This window comes from Python bivittatus, unplaced genomic scaffold, assembly GCF_059951505.1.
Source record: "Python bivittatus isolate LINGU-HERP-01145 unplaced genomic scaffold, Pbiv_v1 ctg000400_np1212, whole genome shotgun sequence".
Lineage (NCBI taxonomy): Eukaryota > Metazoa > Chordata > Lepidosauria > Squamata > Pythonidae > Python > Python bivittatus.
In genome coordinates, this window is record NW_028277073.1 from 191,076 (window position 1) to 218,173 (window position 27,098).

The 27,098-nt window shown below is 40.9% G+C and overlaps 1 protein-coding gene across 1 annotated transcript in view; it reads right to left on the reverse strand.

The window, feature by feature from the left end:
- The window catches only part of LOC103062811 (PH and SEC7 domain-containing protein 1), a 124,789-nt gene that overhangs the window by 75,150 nt on the left and 22,541 nt on the right, over positions 1-27,098 (reverse strand). The window contains exons 5-9 of the mRNA XM_088144263.1: positions 18,190-18,387; positions 17,698-17,781; positions 7,453-7,565; positions 6,119-6,177; positions 4,857-4,946 (exon numbers count right to left, since the gene is read on the reverse strand). Of these exons, the coding sequence (XP_088000389.1) occupies positions 4,857-4,946; positions 6,119-6,177; positions 7,453-7,565; positions 17,698-17,781; positions 18,190-18,387 (544 nt within the window). The remainder of the gene's footprint in view (positions 1-4,856; positions 4,947-6,118; positions 6,178-7,452; positions 7,566-17,697; positions 17,782-18,189; positions 18,388-27,098) is intronic.

Consider the following 27,098-nt stretch of genomic DNA (forward strand, 5'->3'; position numbering starts at 1 on the left):
GCATGATTCCCACTAGTAGGATTCAGCTTGATTTTGTTCATTTTTACTCGTAATAGCATTTAAACACTGAAGTTAGAAAGGACAGCTTTTCTTAGATTTTGTGAGGAAAAAGATTTGGCTATCATCAACATATTAAATAATCTAGATTCCAAAATAATTAATTTATTTAGTCTGAGTTCATATAGATTGTAAAAAGGACTGGGGAAAAGATGGAGCTGTATAATTCTTTCTCCTGAGACCAATTCCACAACATGAAGCAGTGGTTAAGGTACTACACTAGGGGCAGGAAGAACCAGGTCCACTTTCAGCCATAAAAACTCAGTGGGTGACTTTGAGTTGTCACTCTCTCAGTTTGACTATTTCACTAGATTGTTGTTATGGGGAACGGAACGTTTGAGGAGGGAGTGCTCTGTATGCCACCTTGAGCTCCTGGAGGAAAAGTGAGATCAAATAATAAACATATATCTACTTTAACAAAAATGGATGGAAAACAGTGCAGAGTTCCCATCTGAGGATTTGATGAGTGTTTGTTAGTGAATGAAAGTAGATCACAAGAACATTCAAGCCACTTAAACCTTAATCTGCCGGATAGGCAGAAACTCCCGGATGCAACTCTGCTACTTTAGAATATTTAGTGCAAGCAAGAATGAAGCCTTAACATAACAGTTGATTGACTACTGCAGAACCTTCATATATCTGTGCTGCAGCATTTAAGCTCTAAATTTCTTCTTCCTGTCTTTCCCACTTAACAGATACTTGATGGTTCATTTGATAGCCTTGGAAACTGAGATAAGTTTACATAATGGTCCTCTCTTACATAGGAACTGTTGGTTCCTCCATTGCCAACCTCAACCTTTTCACTAACTTAAAGAATTAATTCTGCTTTTTCCACTTTGGGTGGAAACAATTTGTCATTGGAATTCAGGCTGGCTTCCTTCCTATTACAGTTCAGGTGTGTTTTTTAAAATGTCCTTTTTCTATGCCCTGTAGATTTTTTTTTTTTTTTTTTTAGGTTTTAATGGTGTGTTACTATCACTTTGATGTGGGAAGTCTTCAATTCTCCAGTGACCTTTAATTGCTCCAATGGGAGTATGTGTATCTAAGAGAGAACCTTGCTGGTTAGGATAAAAGGGGAGTAGATGCACCTACTACAAATACAATGGCAAAAGCCATTGAGGAGTTCTGGCAAATTGCAGGAGTGTTAAATGCATATTCAACTAAGAATATGGGTGACTGGTGACTGGAATGCAAAAGTTGGAGAAATGAAGGATCCTGGAAGTTAGTAGGTTAAGGTGAACCTGAGGAGCAATGGTAATAGAAAAGAATCATTGCAAAAAATGATAGGAAAAAAAAACTCACAGTTTTAAAGATTAAAAGATCTAAGTAGTTTTCAGTGCAAGTTATTAGGGAAAGCTTGTTACCAATAGAAGAGAATATATGTAGCTCAGGGTTGAACTGTGGAGTCCTTGGGTTCTCTGAGCTTGGTTGTTTTCTTGCAAACATTTTGTTACCTGACTTGGTAACATCTTCATTGCTACAATGGAGTGGGGTTTGCTCTCTGTTTATATACAGAGAGCTTATATACAGAGAGCAAACACCACTCCATTCTAGCACTGAAGATGTTACCTAGCCGGGTAATGAAATGTTTGCAAGAAAACAACCAAACTCAGAGAACCCCAAGAAAGCTTGTTAGCTAGGCAGAGAAAGGAGGATGAATGCCTTGGGTAATAGGAAGAACGTATGACAATGCATACTTTTGGGATACAGCAAGAAAGGACAAGGAAAGCTGTCTCAACCAAGAATTTAACTAATAGAAGAATATGGCAAGAAAAGGAAAAAGATATACTTTTAACATCAACCAAAGTAAAACTAACAATTATGATCATGAGTAATGAGGTAAAGAGAGATGGAAAGGCTATACTGAACCCTTTTAAAAATAGGATTATAGAATGTAAGGAACATTCCCAGAGAGAGAAACTATTCAATAACTCCACTAGAAAGAGAGAGATGGGAGACAATAGAGCAGCTGTCAAAGAGGAAAGCACCAGGTGCACAATTGTTTAAAGCTTCAGGAGAAAATATTAACAGCTGTATGTCAACAAAGACTGTGATTAGAAAAGAAGTGTGTATATGCCATGCCAAAAAAGGAAACGTGAGGGAATATGAAAATTAATAAGCTATTTTACTTCACACAGGCATAATTTTGCTGAAGATCTCACAAAAAATTGAGCCATACATCAAGAGACAAATGCCAATTGAATCATGAAGAAAATAAAATGCAAGGAAAATGTATCTTTTTTCACTGTAAAGCAAAACCTTGACTGTATAGGTCTTGCAAGAATGTGGAATGTATTAAGACTAGGGTGTTTTCCAGAATATTGGATTATTATTCTGATAAATCTTTACAAGGATGCATATTGGTCTACATATCTGTTGACTTTATAAAGCAAATATACAAATGGCTGAACTGAAGAGGATGAAAGCTGGAATCAAAACTGGAGCTCAAAATGTTAAATTATGCAGGTAACACCACTTTGTTAGCTGAAAGTAAAGAAAACTTAGAAGAGGTTGCTATGAAAATAAGGAATGTCAAAATTTTGTGTTAATATAAAATATTAAGGAGACAAAGGTCTGTGTACTTAGTCATAGCTGATGGTGAAGAAGATGATCATTTTATTTTTGGTGCTCTAGAATAAAGATGGGTAGAATCTTGCAGAAGTAAAAAGGGGATTAATTCTAGGGAGGAAGGCAATTACAAATCTTATTAATTAGATAATTATAAAAATATTTCTATGACAACAAAGATCAATGATGAATACTTAATGGTACAGTGGTACCTCTACTTACGAATGCCCCTACTTACGAAATTTTCGAGATACGATTAGCTCCGGCCCCAAAAATTTACCTCTACTTACGAACTCACCTCTACTTACGAACCATTTTCCGCCCGTTCCACGTGGTCCACGGCCATTTTTCCGCCCGTTCCACGTGGTCCACGGCCATTTTCCACCCGTTCCACGTGGTCCGCGGCCATTTTTCCACCCGTTCCACGTGGTCCGTGGCCGTTTTTCCGCCCCTGACACGTGGTCCGCGGCCATTTTTCCGCCCTGCCGCGTGGTCAGAGGCCGTTTTTCCCCCCCGACGTGTGGTCCGCGGACGCCGGAACGGATTGACGGTAATTACATTGAACCTTATGGGAAAATTTACTTCGACTTGCGACCAACTCGACTTGCGATCAGAGTCACGGAACGGATTAAGTTCGTAAGTAGAGGTACCACTGTATTTCCACAATGTATCGCTTTGAAAGACACCTTTGAACTATGGATTTGAAAGCAGTACCATGACATGATCATCACTGGACCAAATCAAAAGTTAGTTGCTCCCTTGAAGTGATGATCAACAAACAGAAACTCACACATTTGGAACACATGATATAAGTGAGTGATGGTCCTTTTTGGTAAGGTGAGGGCAGTAGATGGGGATTCAAGGCAGATAAGGTGGGTGCATAAGATCAAAGAGATTACTGGAATGTCCTTGGAAAAGCTGCAAGTTATTACAACAGGTCAGGATGGCATGTATTTGTGCATGCAATCAGTAGGATTGGAACCCAGTTCGATGGAACCTAACTGACTCACTTGGATTTTGTTATATATTGATATTTGTAAGTTGTCTTGAGACTCAAAATGGAAATGGGTGGTTTATAAATTTTTAAATTTAAAAAACAGCAAGACCAATAAAACAGGGTTACAATTCTTCATCAATCAATATAAGATACTGATTTAATCCCAAACCAGGACAACATTTTAACTGGACCTCCTAGATCTTAAATATGAATGGCCTCTAAGAATACAGGTGCTGAACTTATTTGGTTAGAGGTTTGGGGGAAATTCCAAAAGCTCTCCACAAAATAATACTAATCTTTGTGGAAGGAATCATTAAACGTTTAGATAGACAAGAGAGTTACTGCACAAAGGTTGCCCTGTTGAAATTACATAGCGATATCATGACCTTTCCAGAGACATTATGGATATATTTTCCAAAAGAACTTAAACAAGGAAGCTGATCTTTTGTTTTGTTATTTTTTAAAAATAGACCTTCAGCATGTAACAAAAAAGAAATAATTGCACACAAAAATATCTTCCACTTTTTATAGCTACCCTGAAATTTGGAACATTTTATCTCCTACAAGCTTCATGGGGAATAAGTAGTGCCATTAAGGTAGAGGAGTGTGAATCTGCCTTGCCCTGCACCTTGGGTGTAGGCAGTTTTTCACTTAAGGAAACCTGAGGTACAAAAGCAGCCTTTCAGGATATATTCAATTTGAATATACATGCAACCTACCTGTACAAGTACCCCTACACACCTGTGGAAGCACATTTGTAACTTTCCCCAAAATGCACACAAAACCTCTGTTCACTTACACTTATCTACAGTATATCAATCAATCAGTCTACATCTATCTATCTATATCAATCTATCTACACTGACTTATATCTATATATGTATATCTATATACATCTATCTGTATATCTCTATATATACACACACACATAGTATATATACCTACACAAACATTTCTTAATGCACATGCACACAATACACCCACACACAGTAGGACCTTTGCTAGAAGAAAATGGAGCTAGCATAAATATGGCTGCAAGTAGGTCTCTTCTTGAAAATGGTGTAGTTCAAGATGGATTAATTCTTATTCCAATGAACTCTCCGGAATAAAAAAAAAACCCTCTTGGACTTGCCAGATCTAGGGAACTGGCTTAGTAAAAGTGACAAGCAAACACTTTTCAAAGGCTTTTCTTATACTGCACTGTGTTTCCAGGAAGAGTTGTAGTTGGATTTACCTTGAGTAGTTCTCGAGGGAAATCACTACCTTGATTGAGTCCTTCCAGGTTCCCAATGAAATCTGAGCAAGACATTCGCTTCCCAATGTTCTATAAAGAGGAAGAGAGGAAAGAGGAAGGGAGACTAGATCATAAGTTTAACAAGACTGTTTCAATTAAGATTTCTGGAAAAAATGTATCACAAAATATGACAGTGGGTTGTGTGGCTTTCTAAAAAAAAGCAAATGTGAGGATAGAGCTGTATCAAGGACAATTAATGATAGCTTGGTGGAACTCCTTTCTCTGACAGCAGTTTAGATCTGAATGAATGAAATGTTTTCATAGCATAAAATATTTCAAAAATTAAAATAATTGGTTATTAAAAATGGATATTGGAAGGTCATTTCGGGCATCAGGGCTTATTATGTTGGATGCAGAAAGTCTATGACTGTGTTCACAAAACATACTTAACCAGGAAAAATAAGGCTCTAGCAATTCATATGTACATACAGTACTCAGGTTGGTTAGTGTTAACCTTGGGTGTTATTGTGGGTTAGGCTATTGTGCAAACCCAGTCTGTTTGGTCATTGCATAATGTGAACCCAGAAAATGGGTGAATCCAGGTTAAAAAATGTTGTGTGAATGCAGTCTACAAATGTTATTTCAAGAACAAAGGCAGAGAGAAGCAAAGCTTACTCAGCAGCAGAACAATATACCCCTATTTTTATTCAAACACATATAAGCACATAGTATACATGGGTCTTTCAGAAAGCCTACCCACTCATGGAAAAAGGCTAAAAGGCACTTCGCAAAATGGAACAAAATAGCACTTGCCCATTATTTTAGAAAAAAAAGTGTTGCAGATCTTTATTTGTTATGCTTAAGATTTTCCCCAGTGCAGGCTTTGCCATCCTTTTCTATAATCTATTCAGCCCCCCAACCCAGCACCAAGTAGTTGCTTACTGATCATTATATGTCCTCGCAGCAAAGCCTTTATCTTTCGGCAGGAAAATAGTGTTTGCCATGAGAAATAGAGCAAGTCCTCCATGTGAATATTCTGACCGCAGGAGAAGCCAGAGGGGGCTGGCAATCTGCAGGGCTCAAAATGGTCTACGAAGAAGCGCCCCTTCCCATCCAGCCATGGGATTCTGGGTCTCCATGGCCATTTCTCTTGGCTGCTGGAGAGAACAGATCTATCTAGCAGCCAGTTTCCTTTTTCCTTTTTCACTAAACTCATCTCAAAGGTGCCAGGTTGGATGAGCTAAAGGACAGGAAGCACTTACGTGTCCATGAAGGTCTGTATTTAAGAGCATCAAGGCACAAGCCAGAGTGTGGGCTCCATCTGTAGCACAAGCACCAAAGAGAGAGAATTAGCCCAGGCACTTTTTATTGTACTTATTATTAATTTCTACCATATGATCCTCACTGGACAAAAAAAAAAATCTATTGTTTAAAAATATATCTTCTATGCATGTACAGAAAAATGGAAGTAAACTGTTAAAAGCCTGTTATGGCTATACACAGATAGTTCACTGTTGCAATGAATATTTAGAAGAAAAGCAATATGAGTTTTTGTACTCCACAAAATAGTTTCTAAGAAATGATGGCTAATGCTTAGAATGTTTCATTAGTATTAATAGTGAGTTAGACATTGCCTTTTTAAATTTTCCCAAAATGTGCGTGACTGTTCTTACCTACAAAGCATTACTGGAATGATGGGGCCCTGGGATCTAATGCAGAGATGCCTTGTAAAAGTGCCTTTTGACACCACTTACGGTCTGCTTGTATGCTGTGACTCTTGCAAACATTAAAGGCATTATAAATTTCCAGTGTTCTCTTTTGAAGGAAGTGGACATAATGTAGTAAGATGTTTCTAGCTTTAATACTAAAATTATTCAGCAGATGTCAGGGGAATGCTTAAAGTCTTCCTATGAATAGAGCAGGGTGCAAAAGAAAGCAAGTCTAGGAAAAAGTTTTAGAGTCCGGCTTCCTCCTCATGCATCTCCCTCACAACCAGAAGTAGAGAATTGCCATGATAGATGGTGCTAACTGTAGGCGAAAGCAAGACCCTCCATCTTGCTTTCTCCTTTACCAGCATTTTACTTATGGGCCTCCAGCCTTCCATTTATTTATTTATTTATTTAATTGGTCAATCAATTTGTATGACTGTCTAGTTGCCATGTGACTCCGGGTAACTAACATCCAGTTAAAAAACAAACAGCAACAAAATCACCAGTAGAAATTAAAGCACATGCCCAGGGCAGCTCATGTATCTGCACCAATTACTCTGCTAAAACCAAGCCCACTTAACTTCCTGGTCCAGTGCATAAGAGAAAACCCAGGTTTTAGCACCTTACAAAAAATCGCTGGGGTCCAGGCCACCCAGATCTGTGTTCTACCAGGCAAAACTTCTTGAACTTGTGTGGGGAGGCATTCTTTGCAGTGCTTAATCCCACCCTAACCAAAGTTGCACGCACAGGTGCTGGGCCTGAGTGCTAGCGCTCTAGTGAAAGCAGTAAAAGTGTTCTGCCTGAATGGAGTAGAAGATGTTCACAGTGAGAACTAATAAGCTGAAAAGCCTTGTCCATTTATTTTATTTTAACTTATTTTATCTCACCCTCAGAAGAGATGGCTTTGGGATTGCACTCATAATAACGTTGTGAAAAATGAGCTAGGACCCGCTCCCGCTCTTGAGTTTCTCCCATGAGGGCCAGCTCCTTCAGAAAAGACCTAAAGAGAAAAGGAAGACATGGCTATTTCTCAAGTATACTATCCACTGCTCTAGGACTTCCTGCTTTCACTCTGGAACCATGAAGCTTTTCTGTCTTAGTCGGTAGGTCCCAGCAACTCTGTCAACGCCACAGCAACAGCTCCCAGTCAAAGGTTACAATTCCAAAACACCTTCACCCAGGCCATGAGCAAGCTCTACCATCTCATCGTGCCCAGCAATGTGGCAGGGAGTCACTGCAGCACAGACACAATGGTCTAGAATCAGGATAGTCATTTTAAAATCTGATTCTGGAATAATAATCTGTTCCTGAACTGTTTCCAACCCTACTAGTTGTTATAAGAACCTTGTAATATTGAGAATTTATTTCCATTCCATCCCTTTTATTTTTTCCAATCCAATGGAATATTGGAAAGAAAATATGTAAAAGTAGACTGCCACAGAATAATTCTCTGAAAACAGAATCAGATTTGCTGCATGGTAAGAGAAACTGGCAAAAGAAAGATTCAGTTCGAAAATTGGCCAGATCCAGCCAGCAGCTCTGGTTAAAAAAAAATCCAGGAAATAATCTCCCATTGCACATCTATGGGGAAAGTAGCTGGGCGTGTTATTGCTACGGCACTCTGTTCTAAGTCCCCTCCTCCCTCCTGAATCATACAATTCAGCATTAAAGAGAAAGAGAAAGAATCCCAGGACTGTGCTGCTCATTTTTTCCCCACCTTGTTTCTTTTGTGAAGTGCATTCAGGCTAGAGAACTACAGAACTACCTTGCACCTTGTTTTTTAAACTGATCTGTAAGCTCCTTTGCGAGGTGTTTAAACTGAACAATGGGGTAAAATGCTTTACATAAATGAACATATTTCACATTGAAACAGAAGACCATATTTGCAAGCCCTATGCTTTCTATGCTTTTATATGTGCCACTTCCTAAAAATGTATTTTAATGCATTTTTGTATACTTGTTTTCCTAATGTAGACATTTTTGTACTTGTTTTTTAATTAGAAAACTGCATCACAGAATATGGTGTGAACATTATAGGATTACTGTTTTCTATATATGTATTATTTCAAGGAGTACAAATAGCTGCCTTGAATACATCCCGAAGTAATAAGGTGGGGTATATCAAATTAAGGTTTGATAAAAAGGTTTCTGTTTTTCCTGTCATGGTCAGATTACTTTCTGATGGCCCTACAGTTCTCTGGCACTGCTGTCTACCACAGAGAGGCAGGACCTATTAGATTGGTCCATCCCAGGCAACTGATGGACCTGATTGGGTTCCAGAGGGAGCTTGGAATTGTTCCTGAGGGTTTGCTGCTCAGTCCAACTGAGCCACCTGGAATGAAAGGGTGGCGGAGGCTCTGGATTGGATTGTGCTTGAGGGACCTCTTTGCACCCAGGATCCCGGAACCCCCCTTGATTTATGGAAGAGTTGAGGAAAATGAAGTGGGTGAAGAGATGCTTGGAGCGCTACTGGAGAGCGCCACAGTGTGAATCTGATTGAACACAGGTTAAAGCCGCTATTAGGGCCTACTATTAGCCCTTCAGGATAGTCCAGACAAGAAGCACAACTATGAGTACTAACTTTATTGTAAGGTTATATTAACAGAATCTTTCAAGACTGAAAGTATTTCTACCCTCCTCTCCTTTTATTCTCCAGAAAACTAGGGAAGATCCTTTCTGAAATGCTTCCCATACCCTATACCCCCTTCTGTGAACTGAGATATCTTTTACATGACAGTTGCCCAGTCTGTGCTCTTCCTCCTGTCTTTCAAGGTCATTCCTCCATACCATTACACCTACCCTGTGGCATAAGGGCAGCGAAGCATCAATATTTCTCCACCCTTATTGCGTCTGCAGATAACTGCCCAGCAACCTTGTTTCAGGTCATCCAAGCCCTCTTGGGAGGGGGTTGCTCAGAGGTCTACCTACAAGGTGCTGAGGAGTTTGCTAGATGTCTGACAGATAAAGTAAATCGGACTTGTGCTACATTGAACTCTCGCCTTGTAGCAGGTCCTATGGAGGTGATTGGGGCAAGGTCTAACTTGGTTATGAGGGAGGCGTTTGATCTTGTTGTACCTGAGGAAGTGGACAGGGTACTTGCAACTGTTAGATTAGCCACCTCTGTTTTCAATGCATGTCCTTCCTGGCTGGCTAAGGACACCTGGTAGGTGATGTGTGATTGGGTCTTGGCAGTGGTTAATTCCTCTTTGAGAGAGGGGGTTCCTCCATCTCTTGAGGAGGTGGTGGTCTGCCCCCTCCTCAAGAGGCCATCGCTGGACCTAATGGTACTGGACAATTTTCATCCAGTTTCCAACCTTCCCTTTTTGGAGAAGGTTGTGGAGAATGTAGTTGTGCAGCATCTTCAAAGAACTCTGGAAGAAGCAGATTATCTGGACCCTTTTCAGTCAGGATTCAGGCTTGGGTATGGGACCGAGGTTGCATTGATCACACTTTTGGATGGTCTCTGGTGGGAGTGGGACGGGGCTGGTGCATCCGTCCTTGCTCTTCTTGACCTCTCAGGGGCTTTCAAATCATGGTATTCTTCTGGACCAGCTTCAGGACCTGGGGGTGGGTAGCACCATGTCATCCTGATTCTCCTCCTTCCTCCGAGTTTGGTTCCAGTTGGTGTTGATGGGGAGAAGAGATCCAATCCATGCCCTCTATGTGGAGTGCCATAGGGCTCACTGCTCTCTCCTCTCCTGTGTAACAGTTACATGGAGCCATTGGGTGAGGTCATCTATTAGTTTGGGGTGAGGTATCACCAGTATGCAGATAATAACCTAGTTATACATCTCTACCCTGGGCTATCTGAGTGATGCTGTGGAGATTCTGTCTCAGTATCTGGAGGGTGTGGAGGTCTGGATGGGGAACAAAAGGCTTTGGCTCAACCCTAAGAAGACTGAGTGGTTTAGGGTTTTAGGACCCTCTGGTTCTGGGGACCTTCCATTTGTTGTTCTGGATGGGGTTGCAATGCCCCAGAGAGATCCTGTGCACAATCTGGTGGTCCTTCTGCACTTGCAGCTCCTCCTTGATGAGCTGGTGGCAGTCATGACCAGGGGGGCCTTTGCACTGCTTCATGTTGTGTGCCAGTTGTGCCTGTTTCTGGACTGGGGGGCTCTGCTCACAGTCACTCATGCCTTATTCACCTCCTAAATGGATTACTAAAATGCACTCTACATGAGGCTACCCTTGAAGAGATTTCAGAGGCTTCAGCTGGTGCAAAATGGGGCGGCACAAGCAGTTATGGGTGCTGGTCATTTGACACATGTGACATCTCCATTCCACAAGCTGCATTGGGTACCAATATGCTTTCAGGTGCAATTTAAGGTGCTGGTGGTTATTTTTAAAGCCTTCATGGTTTGGGGCTGGGTTTCTTACAGGACCGTCTCTCCCCAGTTGTGTCTACTCATCCTGTTAGATCTGGCAGGAGAGGCATGCTCTGGGTCCCATTTGTGAGAGAGTATCATCTGTCAGGACCTAGGAGCCAGGAGAAAGCTTCACAAAAGCCTTTTCTGGCATGGTGCCCACCCTCTGGAACATCATCCCCCCAGAAATTAGACTTGCCCTGACTCTGCTGGCCTTTCATAAGGCGCTAAAAACCAGGCTTTGCCATTGAGCCTGGGACCCTGATAACATGGGCGAGCCTCTGTCATGGCTTGTATGAGTATTTATGAATCTTCTTGGCTGCTATTTTTAGGTCATTGTTCTTATTCTTTTTTAATTGTGAGCCTCCCAGAGTCATGCGTATGAGATGGGTGGCATAAGCCTATAAATTTAATATATACATTTACCATTAAAATCCAGGGCTGTAGCATGGAGTAGCAAAAGACATTAGGAATTCATAAAACTTGGAAAAAAAGATTCAAGATGAAGTAGGGAGATTTTTACTACTATGGCATCAAACTCAGCAAGGAAAAATTACAATTGCTTCAGTTTATGTTCCAAGTGATAATAGAACAAAATTGTATGAATTTTTCTTCACTCATTGAAATTGCAGAAGGAGATGTTTTGATTTCCCCCCCTTCAAATCCTGATAAATCTGGTTAATACAAAAGGAGTTCTGGCAAATTGCCAAAAATGTTGTGGATTATATGTCATTATTTTCTCTCTTAAATGAGTGGAGATATAAATATCCTTTAGAGAAAAAATATACAGTTTTTATTTTTCCCTTTCTTATAAAACTTATTTAAGAAAAGATCCATGCCGGAGGTGTAATTCACTATTACTTAAATTTACAAAAGTGGAGGTTGCAGCACTTAATGCAGATCATAATGCAATAATTGTAAAATTGCCCAGAGGAATCCCATTCAGAAAGATGGGGATTGAATGGCCCAATATTACAAGAAGATATCAAACTGAAGTGACAATCTGAATTAGAGTTTCTTTCAAACTAACTCAATTCCTGATGTTTCTTTATTTAGAGTATCAGAACCTAGTAAAATGTTTACAAGAGGATTATTTATTTATTTATTTTGCATTGAATAGAGAGAAAGCCTCACAAAACAAAAAATATATACTGTTGAATGATTTGAAATAATTAGAATCAAGGCACAAGCAGAACCCAATGCAAGATACAGCATAAAAAGTGAAGACTATAGAATAGTGGATACAGCACATATTAAAAAAATTAAGATCAGCAAAAGGAATTACTTAATAAGCCAATTACAGAAGATGAGACAAAGCAAGGAATACAGAAGTTAAAAGTGAATAAATCCCCAGGACCAGATGGATTATCTGCAATATAACACCTTCAAAGTAATGTTGACCAATTCATTAACTCAGTTAGTAAACAAGATACAACAATGTCAAGGAATGGCAGGAGACTTGTTTGTTTGCTTCTTATCACATTTCCAAAGCCACCCAACTTCTTGATGGCATAAAATGGCATAAAAATTTAAAATAAAAGAAATAGAACAACTCCAGATAACAAAAAAAGGAAGATAGCCATCCCAATGGAACAGACATAAAATCCCTCATACAGGGCGCCCACATCCCACCAATCCAAAACCTAGAGTAAGATTCAGGTCTTCAACATTCATTTAAAAGAGAGCCTGAATCTTTTTTTTTTTTGGGGGGGGGTGCTGTTACAAAGAGCAGATGTCACAATAGAAAAAATACCATCCTGGGTCACACAGATTGCATTATTCAATGGGTGGGACCCAGAGCATGCCAAATCTGTCTGATCTTACAGGATGGGCAGAAACAACAGGAGAGAGATGGTGCCTCAAGTAACTAGGCCCTATGACTAGCCACTTAAATTGCACCTAGACACCTACTGTTAACCAGTGTAGTTTGCAAAGCAGCACTGTTAAATAGGGATACTGTGGCATGTCCATAACTATTGTCATCATACTCTGGACCAGCTGAAGCTTCCAGATGGTCTTCAAGAGGCACATTGCAGTAATCCACATTTGAAGTAATCAACACAGGAGTGACCATGAGAAGTGCCTCTTAGCCCAGGGTTGCAGCTGGCACCTAAAACAAATCTATGTGAAAGCCTTCCTGGCTGTAGCTGCCGTCTGCAAGCAAGAGTTGAGAGTCCTGGAAGATTCCCAAACTGTACCAATTCCATCTTGGGAAGTACAATTCCGTTCAGAATTAGAGAGGGAAAGTCTGAAAGATTGGTGCACCCACAGCCAGTTTTTGCTAGATTTTATTTATTTATTTCAAGATTTATAAGGCTGCCCAACTCAGACTGTGTGACTCTGAGTGGCATATAATATAAACACAATAAATCAAAAAGAAAAAAAACTAACAACAAATAAACAGTATATAAATACAAAATGTAAAATGGCAACAAAACACACAACAAGACAACCTTGGGGGGAGGGACTCCCATTCAACCGACCCCTAATGCCTGGGAGAAAAGCCAAGCCTTAAGGGATTTCCTAAAGGCGAGGAGAGTTGGGGCCTGTTGTATATCGGGGGGACATCATTCCAGAGCAGAGGCAACCACAGAAAAGGCATGCTTCCTAGGTCCCATAAGATGACAAAACTTAAAAGAAGGAACCTGGAGCATGCCCTATGTGGAGTGGGCAGATGTTCTTGGGAGAAGGCAGCCCCTCAAGTAACCCGGTCTTATACCATGGAGGACTTTAAAGGTAATCACCAGCATCTTGAATTGTACCTGGAAGCCTATCGGGGGCCGGTGCAGCTTGTGGAGTAGCAGTGTTACATGAGCATAATGAGATGCACCCACAATACCTGTGCTGCTGTATTCTGGACCAATCGAGGCTTCTGGATGGTTTTCAAGGGCAGCCCCATGTAGAGTGTATTGCAGTAGTCCAGCCAGGAGATAATGAAGGCATGAGTGATCATGAGCAGGGCCTCCCAGTCTAGGAATGGGCATAACTGGCACAGAAGACATAGTGGTGCAAAGACTCCTTTGGCCACAGCTGCCACCTGCTCTTTGAGCAGGAGCTATGAGTCCAGGAGAACCTCCAGATTACACACCATGTCTGAATGGTGTAATGCCACCCCAAACAAAATCAGATGGAAACTCTGCAACTCTCAGATCTGGGGGACCCAAAACCCATAGCCAGTCAGTCTTAGCAGGGTTGAGCTGCAACTTGTTCTTCCCCATCAGACCTTCACAGCCTCCAGACACTGGGAAAGAACCTTGACAGTTTCACTTGGATGCTATTGCATATTGATGATACCTGACCCCAAACCAACAGATGATCTCCCCCAGTGACTTCATCTAGAGGTTAAGAAGAAGAGGGAGAGGGCAGAGCACCGAGGCACCCTAAAAGGCAGGGGTCTAGGGCCCTACCATTCCCCTCCCACCAACGCCAAGTGGAACCGGCCTTGGAGGAAGGAGAACCACAGCAAAACAGTGCCTCCCACCTCCAACCCCCTTAGCCAGTCCAGAAGGATACTATGGTTGATGGTATCAAAGACTGCTGAGAAATCAGTGACAGCCAGGATGGATGCACCGCCCCCCCCCCCCAGCTTGTCATAGGTCATAGACAAGCATGACCAAAGCCATCTCTGTATTATACCTAGTTCTGAATCATGAATGAAAAGGGTCCAGATAATCCACTTCCTCTAGGACACTCTGAAGCTGGAGCCCAACCACCTCCTCAACGACCTTCCCTAAAAAGAAAAGGCTGGGCAAAGGTTGTCTAGATCGGCTGGATCCAGGGATGGCCTCTTGAGGAAAGAGTGTACCACCGCCTCTTTCAGAGCTGGCAGGATTACCCCTTCTCTCAAAGAGGCAAGTTAAAGCTTAATTCTGAAGGAGAATTTGGGGGGTCAAGCTAAAATCCCCTAATCTAAATGTACTTTTTCAGGGAAACTAAAACTCAGCTCAGCCATAAAACATTTAGAAGGCCATAGAATGCTGATTAACTAGGAAAAGATACTGTGAAGTGAGCTCTGAGAAAGCAAAACAAAGTGACTCCCTAGAAAGAAACAATGATCATGAGATCCTGCCTCTTTATTCTTTCAATCCCCCATTGTCTCTGTAGTCCTGCCACATTACCTCATAGTTAAATCCCAATGTCCTCACTGACCATACTAGGCACATGATATGTTATATTCAGTCAAAATACTTGCTGTGATATATATCCAATCAAATACTTGCTCCTGTATTCAATCACATATATACTCTTATTTTGCAAAAATCAGTAGAGAGTATACCCCCTCCCCTTGATACGTAGATTCCTCCATCTCCTAAACCCCAACAGAACAGCCAGTCATCACTGTCCTCCTGAACTCTAAAAGCGTGGGGGCCATCTGGACCTTCAGGAATAGAATGTTCCAAAATGAGAAAGCCATCACAGATAAATCCTACTAATGAGGCGAAAAGGCCTGAAGGATCACTTTATGGGAGATCACATAGAGTGAGCAGGCTCTGTTTGGAGAGATGGTCCTATAAGTAATATGGACCCAAGCCAAATAGGTCAAAATCAGCACTTTGAACTGTACTCAGAAACTTAACTGGCAGTGTCTGCAATATTGGTCCTCCTGTTCTTTTGGCTTCAAAGGTCAATTTTATTTACTGATATGTTTTATATAGCTGCCCATCTCACACAGGTGACTCTAGGCAGCATACAAGGATTACTGGTATTGAATGCTTCTGACAGAGCTACCCAGAGAACCAGCCTTTGATTCTATAGTTAGGGGCTGTTTGTGGAGAAAAATGGTTAAATAAGATTTGAGACTCCTGCTATTAATCAGTGTTCTATATAAAGAAACATTCTTCAGGGTGTATACAAGGGCATATACAGATTGTAATGGGAAAATTAAAAATTCCTACAAACTAAAGGAGTGCATCAAGTTTATATTTCAGATCCTTTTTAAAAACCTTTTATGTAAGTGACATTGTTTTGGCCCTAAGTGATTTAAGTTTTCATATACCTATGGTTTTCAAATTGAAAAGTATATAGCATTCAACATGAAATATGCTTTCAGTAAAGCTTTCGTTTGGACGCTTGGACACTATGATGAAACCAGCTTGAGAAAAACTGTTTTGCAGGGGACAAGCAATGGAAGAAATTCTTGATCAGACTGACATCAGAAGTGTTATGACATCAAAACACAAGCCTTACCCCCTTTTTTATATGTGTTGTGATGTCACATGCATGTCCCAAAGGGTTAGAGCTTGCTTGTGACATTACAATGTTGCTTTCGTCATTTGGACCAAAATGGCAAATTCCTGTGGATGCAGCTCCTATCAGCTAAGAAAATAACATTTGGTTTTGACTGAGGTGGACTGCCATATAAAATCATAAAATATAAAGATTTGTATTTGGAGAGAATGATTGTTTCTTTTTAACAATTCGTTACTTTACTTTTACTTTTATTTTAGTTTGGAGGTTTTAATTATGCTTTTCATTTGGTTTAAGTTCTGATTTCTCTTTTATCCTGAAGCTAAGTTTTAAATGTTTGTTTCTCTGATTTGTCTTGGTAATCAATAAATGTATGTATATTACAACTGTTTAACTATGGAAACAATATTTTAATATTAGTAGACAATGTGCTCTGACAAAAATAACATAGATCTAGGAAGACTGAAGTTTTCACACACTTGTGCTAGAGCTGCTGGGAATCGAGTGGCATATAACTTTAATCACCATCATCATCTCCCCACCTCCCTGTTTTGGCAATTTTAAATACAGGTAGTCCTTGACTCATGTACATTCATTCAGTGACCGTTTGAAGTTATGACGGCATTGAACAAATGGTGGCTATGACCAGTCCTTGGTGTTTGGCTGTCCCAGCATCCCCACAGTCATGTGATCGCAATCTTTGCAACCCATTCACACTTACAACCAGTTGCCAAGCACCCCACAATCACATGATTGCCATTTGCAACCTTCTCTGCCAGCTTCCCCAGAAAGCTAATCGGGAAGCCTCCCACAACCCCTCTGTGCTTGTGCTGTGGCAGCCACTCGTGCATCCCTGCGCACCCTACCTGACCCTCGCACCCTTGTACATCCCCTCACTCCCCCGCACACCCTACCCAACTTGCACTGCAGTCCCTCACACCTTCCCCAACCCTTCTTCATACCTCCATGCACCCTCTCTGACCTGTGCTGCACACCCTCATGCCCTGCCTGACCCACGTGGTGCTTCTTGTGCACTCCCTCACCCCCTTGTGCACCCTCCCCAACCCACCCTCATGCACCCTCCCCAACCCTCCCTCTCACTGCCACGCACCCCCTTGCTCCCTCCCCCACCTAGCAGCAGCCACTTATCTGTCTGCGGGCCTGGGACTTGCAACTTCCTGCCAGCTTCCCCACTGACTTTGGTTGTGGGAAGCTGGCAGGAAGTTGCCTCACTAACTACCGTGGGATTCAGTTAATGATGGCAATGGGACTGGAAGGATTGCCATTGTTAAGCAATGCAGTCGTACTTTATCACCGCATCGCTTAGTGATGGAAATTCCAGTCCCAGTTGCCATTGTAAGTTGAGGACTATCTGTAGGCAGCATAAATAGATTAAGGAAATGCTGGTGAATTACCATGGCTAAAGAAATACACAAAATCATATGATAGTCTTACTGGATAAATGTAAATAAATGCTAAACTTGGAAACAGTTGACTGCTACAGCTAGTTTAATTTTCCTCTGAACTTGTATTAAACTCAACCTTTGTGAAGATTGCAGAGGTCCCTGCTTGGACACTTACCTAAGAGCTTGATCCAGGCTCATTCCAGTGAATTCAAAGAACTTGAGGTACTCCCCTGCCACCATCTTACTGAAATCATTACTAGAAATGAGAGAAACATCTCATTTACAGACTTGTTATATGAGAGAGATAAAAACTGGAGAAGAGATCATGACAGGCAGTATGGGCCAGGAAAGGCCCCCAGACTGTAGTGGCCATAGAACATGTGCAGTTGTGGGAATGTTGCTGCCAAGCTAGTGGAAAGAGAGGATAAGCCATCCCTTTGACATAAGCTATATGGGCCACAGCAAAAATACTACCATCCCAAGAATGTTTGTAAAACCAAACAAAAGCTTCCTCTGTTGTTTCCATTATGAAGGCTGTGACTTACCTATTATAGCCATAATTCCTTCCTCTCAAGGGAGCAATGCAGTAGCGTAGCAGGCAGCCATATTTCTTTACAGAGTGAGTAAAATCTGGATGAACAGTCTTCTCTTAATATCCACACATACTTACTTCTTTCCCAGGTGACGAGCTACATCTGCTTTTTTGAAACCATCCAAGTTGTACAGCCTTTTTGCCAGGCGCTTAGCAGCCTCTAGATCAGCATTATGCCCACTAGAAAGAGTGTCAGTACTACCCAGGGCTAGTTGCTCTGTGCTGTCCACTTCAGAATCCGAGTCAGAGACCAGCTGACTGAGATGATGCTTGCTAGAACAAAAACACAGACGTTGTCATATTAGCCTTGCTATCTAGTCACTTTTTATCCAGTTTTCCATAACATGTTGTTTCTATGAGAAGAGGGATATGTTAGTGCTTCTGGGTGAGGATCTATAGTGGACTACACATCCGTGAAGGAGTGGGGATGGCATTGCAATGGAGATCAAATTCTGGCCATCGCTGTCTTTCTGGATACAGGTGAGATCGTGAGATCACCCACTTGCATTCCGGACAGCTGCTCCTCATGACCGCAGGTATTGAGGCTTTTGCAGTCGACTTGTGAATTGAGCAGCTGGGAGTCGAGGGATTTCAATCAAGCTCACAGCCGTGATGCAGCCTATATGGACACAAGGTTTGCACAAGCTCCACTTTCTTAAACACTCTTGGATGTAATTAATTTACAGCTAAAGAGAGATTTTCTGAGAGGTAGCATAAGAGAATTCCACTTGGTGAGTCAACATTCTTTCTGGACTAAAAAGGAAAAAAAGGGGGGGGAAGGGTTAAAGATTTAAAAACTTTTGGCAAAAAGCTCAACAAGAAGTGGATATAAGAAAGTTTCAAATGAATAAAGGGGACAGCTTTTTTGAATTTGTGTGTGTGTGAGTGAAAGTGCTTTTGAATGAATTGGAATTAAAATAGACAAATGAACTGGACCTTTGTGGGAATGTTTTTTGTTTACTATTAAAGAGTGCAGACAATTGGTGGATTTTACAAAACAAAAGATAAAGGTAATATAAACCAAACTGATGCTGATTATAAGTATGGAGTGCCATTTGAGATCAAAGTATTAAAGGCATAGGAAGACGAAACGAAACAAAACAAGAACACTTGCCTTTTACTCTTGCCCTTATAATTGAGACACTTTCACTTTGGGGTTACAATATTACAATGGCAACCACCAGAAAAGCAACAAAAATAGCAGAGGGGAAGAGAGGATCGCCAGAGCAACCTGCAAAGAGTTACACCAGATTTACTTCAGAAAATGTTTGAGGAATTGGGCAATAGGTTAGCTGAATCACTTGACACTAGTATCCACTAAATTATTGGATACTAAATTGACAGCTTTTGAAAAAAGAATGGATCAAAGACATTTAAAGATGAACGAGGAGATGAAAGAAGAAGTCAAGAAGGTGAAATTCTGGAGAGTAAGACGGAGTTATGGACAGAGAATTGGAAAGAGAATTAGGTAATTTGGCACTACTGGAACTCAGACAAAATTTTGTTTGAGATTTAGAGCAGTTCCAGAGGGTTCTGGTGAAGATATTAAGAGAAAAAATTATTAAAGCTTTAGCAATTTTTTTGGATTGAGATGAGGATACAAAGCAGAAATTGATAAGATATGTAGAATAAATACAAGATTTGCAAGAATAAGAAATGTTCCAAGGGATGTCTTGGTACATTTTGTTAGGAAGAAGGCAAGAGGTCAAGTTTTGCAGCAGCATTTTAATACAAGACTGAAGATTGATAATACAGATGCAATTCTTCTTAAAGAAATTTCTATTAGAATCCTGCATAAGAGAAAACAGTATTCTTTTTTGACTGATAGATTAAAACAAAAAGAGATTCCACTTTGATGGGATAAATTGGAAGATGCAATTTTTATTTTTAAGCAGCAGAGGTTTCGACTGAATTCTGTCCAGAAGGCGAGGGATTTCTAGAAAAATTTAAAGAGGAATTGCAGGAGTTTCAAACAAAGGTGTCAGATGAGTCTACACAAAAACTTGCAGGTGCAACAGGAAACTGAAAGGGATAATACTGAACTAGGCACTAAAAGTATCAACTTTTTAAAAATTTTGGCTTGATTATGGATTACAAATGCTTAATGTGGAATATAAATGGAGCAAATGCTCCTCAAAAGAGAAAAAAAAATCGTTATATGGCCAAATTGACTTCTTTGATTAGAGAAAAGATAATATCTATGTTTATTGCTCACTGGAAACCCCTTATGGACTTTTTGCAGAAAACAGAAAAAAATGAACTTATGATGTATGGTTTTGAAGATTAGACAGGATAGATTGTAGAAAGAAGAGAGACATGTAACTTTAGAGAAAGAGGTAAATTTGTAATTGTACTTATAACTGCTTAAAAAGGAAAAGGGATTATTGGGGGCAGGAGAAGAAGTGCTGTGTATGCTGACCAGGGCCTATGCAAATTATTGAGCTGTTAAAGCAGCAAAAAAAAAGGGGGGGGGTAACCCTCTCTAAGGTTGGAAAACATGATATCCTTCTACTAATTAGGGCTTAGAAACATTTTTTCCCAGTAGGGTATCCCTGTGTAAATCTACTTTCTGTGAATTATCAAAAGATAGTGAGGAAAGAACAGGTAGCAATATGGGAGTATTAAACATTAAAAGAAGTGGCTCTAACAAGTGGCAGCAGAGCAAGAGTACAGTGTACAATCTGTAGGCTACCACTTCGTTCCTTCTAGGCTATTTCCACTTGTTCATTCAGGCATTTCAGTTTTTATAGTCCTTAGCATTTATGGTGCTCTACATAAATGGAGGTCTGAATGAAAACCAACAAAACTGGGAGAGCAGATGGAAACTCTGGCTAGGAAGCCCTTTGCCTAACTTTGCCTAACATATGAGTTGCAGTCATTCCTAGAACAGAAGGCATTGGCTGTGCTCACTCTTGCCCTTGCTCATGGGTGGACTGCTGTCATGCATTCCACATGGGATTGCCCTTGAAGGCCACCAAGAAGCTGCAACTAATGTAACATGCAGTGGCCTGCATTGTTAACAAGGTCAACCTGATATTGTCATAAAATAGCAATTTTGCACTGTACTGGTTGCCAGTTTGTTTCCAGATGCAATTCGAGCTGTTGGTGACTGCCTACACAGCTTGGGTCTGGCTATCTCTCAGGCCATCTACTCTAAGTAGAATCTGCTGACCAAGGTCTGCCTGAAGAGAGTCCTTGCTGAAAGGTCTCACTCTTCACGAGGTACAATAGAAGAGGAGATGAACATTCGCTGCAAGAGCTCCCTTCATGTGGATGCCCCCTCCAGATCTACACTCTCACTTGCAACATTTGGAAAACTGCTAAAGAACTGGTTGTTTCTAAGAGTGTTTGAGAATGGAGGAAGCTAAATACAAAAATGTGAGGGAATTCCTGGAAGTTTGGTATTCAGACAAGGCAGCCATCAACAGGCACATAGAGATAAACAACATCTACACACTATTCAAAAGACACAATAAAAAGGAAATAAAAGACCAGAACATCTCCTCACCAGCAATCATCACCCAGATAAGCAGAGATTATCACCAAACATACAATCAAGCAGTAAATAATACCCTACTCAAGGAACAACCAGAGAAAAACACACACACATACACACACTGGCAGGGCAAGCCACTGTATATAAACAGAGAGTAAACCCTACTCCATTCTAGCACTGAAGATGTTACCCAGCCAGGTAATGAAACGTTTGCAAGAAAACAACCAAGCTCAGAGAACCCCAAGGACTCCACAACGGAGGAATTCATGGCTGGATATCTGAGTGTATATCAGTTTTTAAGTTCTGATGATCTATGGCATAATGATTTTATGATTAGAGCATTATTTTTTATTTGTTTATAATCATTATATTTTGCAATGTTGGTGATTATTGTTTTATTATGTATTGTATTGCTGCTGTGAGCGACTTAGAGTCTCACTGATTGAAGCAACGTTATCTGTAATAAATATACAGGTGGTGCATGAGTTACGATGGTAATTGGGAACGGAATTTCTGTCACTAAGTATGTGTAAAACACAAAGTTATGCGACTGCATCACTTAGTGATGGCAATTGCGGCAGTCCCTGTTGCTGTTGTTAGCCGAATCCCACTGGTCATTAAGTAAGGACCCACCCTGATCCAAGCCATTCCCTACTTGTTCCTCCCAGCCCCAAGCCTTGGTAAGATAAAGGACTTCCTTCTCTGCCTCCTCTTCAGCTCCTCCCACCTGCCTCTCACTCCCCCCCCACATCTGCCCTTTTGGCTGCCCTGCACAGTGTCACTCCTTAGCAGTGGCAGCACTGGAGCTGAAGTAGAGACTTGGGGCCTTCAGTTTCAGCTGGCCTCCACTGCCCCTGGGTCTCTACTTCAGTCCCAGTGCCACCACTGCCAAGGAGTGCCGCCTCAAGCCCTGCACCATGGCCAGCCACCCCAGTGCTACAGCACAAAGCCCCAGCTTTCCCTGCTGCCCTGTGCTCTACAGGCCATGCCACATCCAGCTGTCCTTCACCGTCGTCTTCCTCCTGCTGCTGATGAGGCACGCCTGGCTGGCCCGATGCGAGGCAGCTGCTGGCCAAGGCTGCTTGTACTGTTCTCCAAATAGCGCATGCTGTACTCATGATATTTCGGAAGGCTTCTGAAACCTTTCCAAAGGCTTTCTGAAGCATCGTGAGAATGGTGTGTGTGATTTGGAGAACTGTGGGTGAGGCCACTTCCAAAATCTTGCCAAGAAAACTCTAGGGACTTGTCCAAGCTGTTGCGAGGAGTCAACACTGACTTGAACACACCAAAAAAAAAAGTGTTTATGATGTGGCTAGATGTCAAACTTGGAAACATGAAAGAGGAAAATGTAGTTGGATTGCATGGCTTAGGAAATTGAAATTAAGCAGGAAACCAACTTATCAGTTTCTGCCACTTCATGATTTCTTGATAGCTGACACTGTCTTCAAACAACCGAAATGATGCTTGTATACCTGGACATCACTAAATGGGGTATATAGAAATCAAATTGATTATATCTATTTATTACTAAAACTCTTGTGTCTGTAATCTTAACTGGGCAAAATGGTGCATCATAGGCCAACAATTTTTGAACCAAGGTACCTCAAATGGGCTAACTTACAGAATGTGTCCAAAATCTGGGACCCATTACTCCCATGGGATTGAAATTTGTGAAATTTGTGGCTGCTTCAGTATCACTGTGCTGCTGCACCACTGTGGTCAGCCCAAATCCCACCTTCCTCTGTCCCCTGCACCCAGTTGGCTTGCAGCAAGCCCCCATGGGCAAGTGGTGAATGGGTGCCTTGGAAACGAGGCAGAAATTTGAACTCTCTTAATGGCTGTGGGTGTTGAGAGAAGGATGAGGGAGTGAGTTGGATGCCTGCTGGTAAGATAGGTCTGGCTGTGGGGCGCTGGCAGTCAATGGGTGAGCCCTCTTCCTTGAGGGAGCGGGCTCTTGGGCACATGCTGGAATGAGGAGTGGGGGTGCAGTTTTCCTCATGGCCGTAGCTCCCTTTGTTCCACCTCCCCCCAGCAAAATGACAGGCAGTTCCATGGGTCAGCCGAGGAGGAGGAGGCGGCTTTATCAGGGCTCTCTGAGGGTCATGAGGGGAGGGCAAGTGGCATAAGCCTATATCCTATGTGGGAAGGGAGGGAGGAGAGAGGGAGGGAGGAGAGAGGCAGGCAGGCAGGAAGATTTCTGACGCTCCCTGCCAGCTTCTCACAAGGAAAGTCAGTGGGGAAGCCGGCAGCAAGTCGCAAGTTGCTCACACTCCCACTGCTCTTTTGCTCTTGGTCACTCTGTTTTTCTGTTTAGGCAACGAAATATCTCTGAAACGATGACCCAGTGGGTCACGGGTTGCCTAGTTATATCTAAAAGGAGGTGGAGGAACTCAATTATAGCCTCAAAGACATGGCCAGGTGCTGACTACAGAACAGATGTAAATTGCTAATGTATTCACCCTTGGAAGACCTGAAAGATCAGGTTAGGAACAGATTGTCATCTAATCTTATCTATGAGGTTGCTGAAGAGTTGACAACAATTTGATGGCACATAATCAAAAAAGGAGAAAACATAGTGTGATTAGAAGGATGGTTCCCTATCCTCAGGGATACCATCCATCTGTGGAGTGAGATGATAATGTTGAATATTAATATTTAAATATATCTTTGTGAGGAAAGCCTTCTTATGTCCTACTGCCTTTATTAAATAAATTTAAAAATTGTTTTTAGTTTAGCTCACAGATGGTAAGCTGAACCCACATGATTTTATCTGATGTCCGGTGACTACTAAATTTGAATCAAGCAACATTAACAAAGTGGCTGACAGTTTAATTCATGAGGAGGAAAAGTGTTTTTAGAGGCTGTAGGATATAATAGCTAGATTATGTCTTGTGAGGCTTTGGAATTAGAACTATTAATCAAAGCACAGCAATGCAGGGAACATCCTCCCAATGTATATTCCAGAGGGAGGGGAAGGTGAAGAGAGAAGGACTTTGGAAAATGGAAGAGGGGGGCAAGGGAAACTTAGCATCCTTAAAAACCTCCATCTGTTACAATGACAGGTTTATGAATATATTTAATGCTAGGCAAGGCAAGGATTGGCAGCCTATAGATACACTGTAATATTAAGATAAGTTGTTTTTCTCCCATTGTAAGATATTTAATAAAAGCTAATTTGTTTTCTTTTTTAAACATTAACAAGAGAGAGAGAGAGATGGATTAAAATATAGACAAGAATTCCGAGATAAGGAATGGTGGTAGCAGGAAAGCCAGGCGATCTTTTCAGATATCCCTGGGTTATGGGGATTATGAAAGAAAAAAATTAAAAAGGACCTCAAAACAATGGGAGTATGCAACACACATCAATATATATTTGTGTAAGTTCGAAGCTCCATTCTGTATCTATCTATTATTGAAGTAGCAGTTAGATCTTGGGACACACCCAGTGGTAATTGTTTGGATCAACCATATTATCCCTGTGGAGTAGGTCTTTGTGTAGATACACAGGCAGCCTTTGCGAGGTGCAAGTCAGGATTTTTAAAGAAAACATGACTGCTATTAGAGAAAACCTAGAAGAAAGGGGTGAAGCAAGGATGTATGTTAATTCATTTTAACAATTAAATGTATTAATTTAATAATTACATTAAATAAATGAATAAGTATTAATTTAATAATTAAATACCTATTAATAGGTAGATTCTCTAACGCTTGTTTCTAAGTGATCACTTTACTTATAACTTGACTTGAAAAATAGACAAGTCATTTGTATGAAGTATCTTTATAATTCTTTGTTGCCAAGGGTAGCAAAAAACAACATAAAAGAAGAGTTTGTGTAAGAACATTGGTGGACAATCTTTTGAGTCCCAAGGGCCGTATGGTTTTCAAAGTCAGAGAAAGTTGGAAGCCACCCTTTCACATGCACAATCATATGCACATGCACACCAGGTTCACACACACCTCAGTTCTCTCTCCCCTCGTTCCCATGCTTTTGTGCAATCCATTGCAGATTTGCTACTGTTATTAGTGGGAAACTAGTGATCTATCCCTGGCAGTCATGTGAGCAGGGAATTAATAAATGGACAGGGAGATTAATTAATTAATAATTAATGTGCAATTAATAACAGGACAGAATTAGTGATCAGTTTCCTGACGGGAAGGATCATCTGGCCAGTGGAGAAAATAGCCAGGGCCAGCTTGGATCTGCAGCAGCATGTGGAGGTGGCTCTTCTAGCAGCAGTAAAAATGGTAAGAGTTGGAAAATTTGCTTACAGGTTTCTAAACCTTCTCCTGCGTTTTCATCTAAGCTTAACAATAAAGACTCCTTCAAGTCAAGCTCAACTCTTTGTATCATATCTATGTAGTTTTCTTTGCAACAGTACAAAAGGGGTTTGTTATTTGTTAATGCCTTCTTCTGAGTACTTAGATTTTAAAAAAATAGGAGTAGTATTTAAACTGGTTAAACAAGAGGAATTTAGAAACGCTTCTGGCAAATAACAGTAAATTTACTCTCATATTGTGTCAGTTTATTTGCCTGCCATTATAAAACACTGGGAAAAAATCACTGATGAAAATGTATTGCATGTAAAGTAGTTAACATCTGTGTTATATCATTCTGTGTTAACAGCTATGATGCTCAATTGAGTTATTTATTATTGTTGGTTCTGTTTGAATTGTTTGTTGAGTCTGAAATGTTTGAAAGTTCCAAATATTGAAAGCAAGAGAGCAAGTTTATGCTGTATCACAATTCATTTTGGTCAATATGCAAATTGGGGGTGCTGACTAACGTGCAAATACCCAGCTAGGCTACTGTCTGGAGAACAGAGATATAACTGTTATAATAAAATGATAGCTACTGCTCTTATGTTATGGAGAAATATAATTAATGATAGGCTGTCTAGTACATGGAGAATTAGATTTCAGGCATTGAGATTAGTGGGATGAGAAGGGGATGATATTAGCTATGTGAGCAATTACTGTGAATGCAATTTCATATGTCACTTTGATATGTGTCAGAGAAGAGAAGATGGCTTGTGGGCAAAAGACGCACGGGCTGTTCAATAGCACCTTACACATGAATGCAGCATTATTACTTAGAGGGTAAAGAGATTATCTAAAACTTCTAGCAGTTCCAGTAAAAGAGTAAGCGCTGTGAAAACAAGTTAGAGAGATGTGTTACAATAACATTAGTAAGTTTAGTTACCTTATTAACTCTAAATACTGTATGCCATCTTGCCAGTCTGCCTATAACCATTCTTCTAGCAATTAACAATTAATTAAAAACTATTTCCTTCTGTGGTTCTCTCAATTTCTCACAAATCCTTTGGCACACTGTAATATAAGAATGGACCAATGATTGGACTCATCCAATCTGGATTTTCTAATATTCTTAGGCTTCATATGTGGAACATAAACACTGCCACATCTGAAAAGTTTGCAATAGGCAATTATGCCATATTGATATTTGCATAGCTGCCAGTTTATATTATTT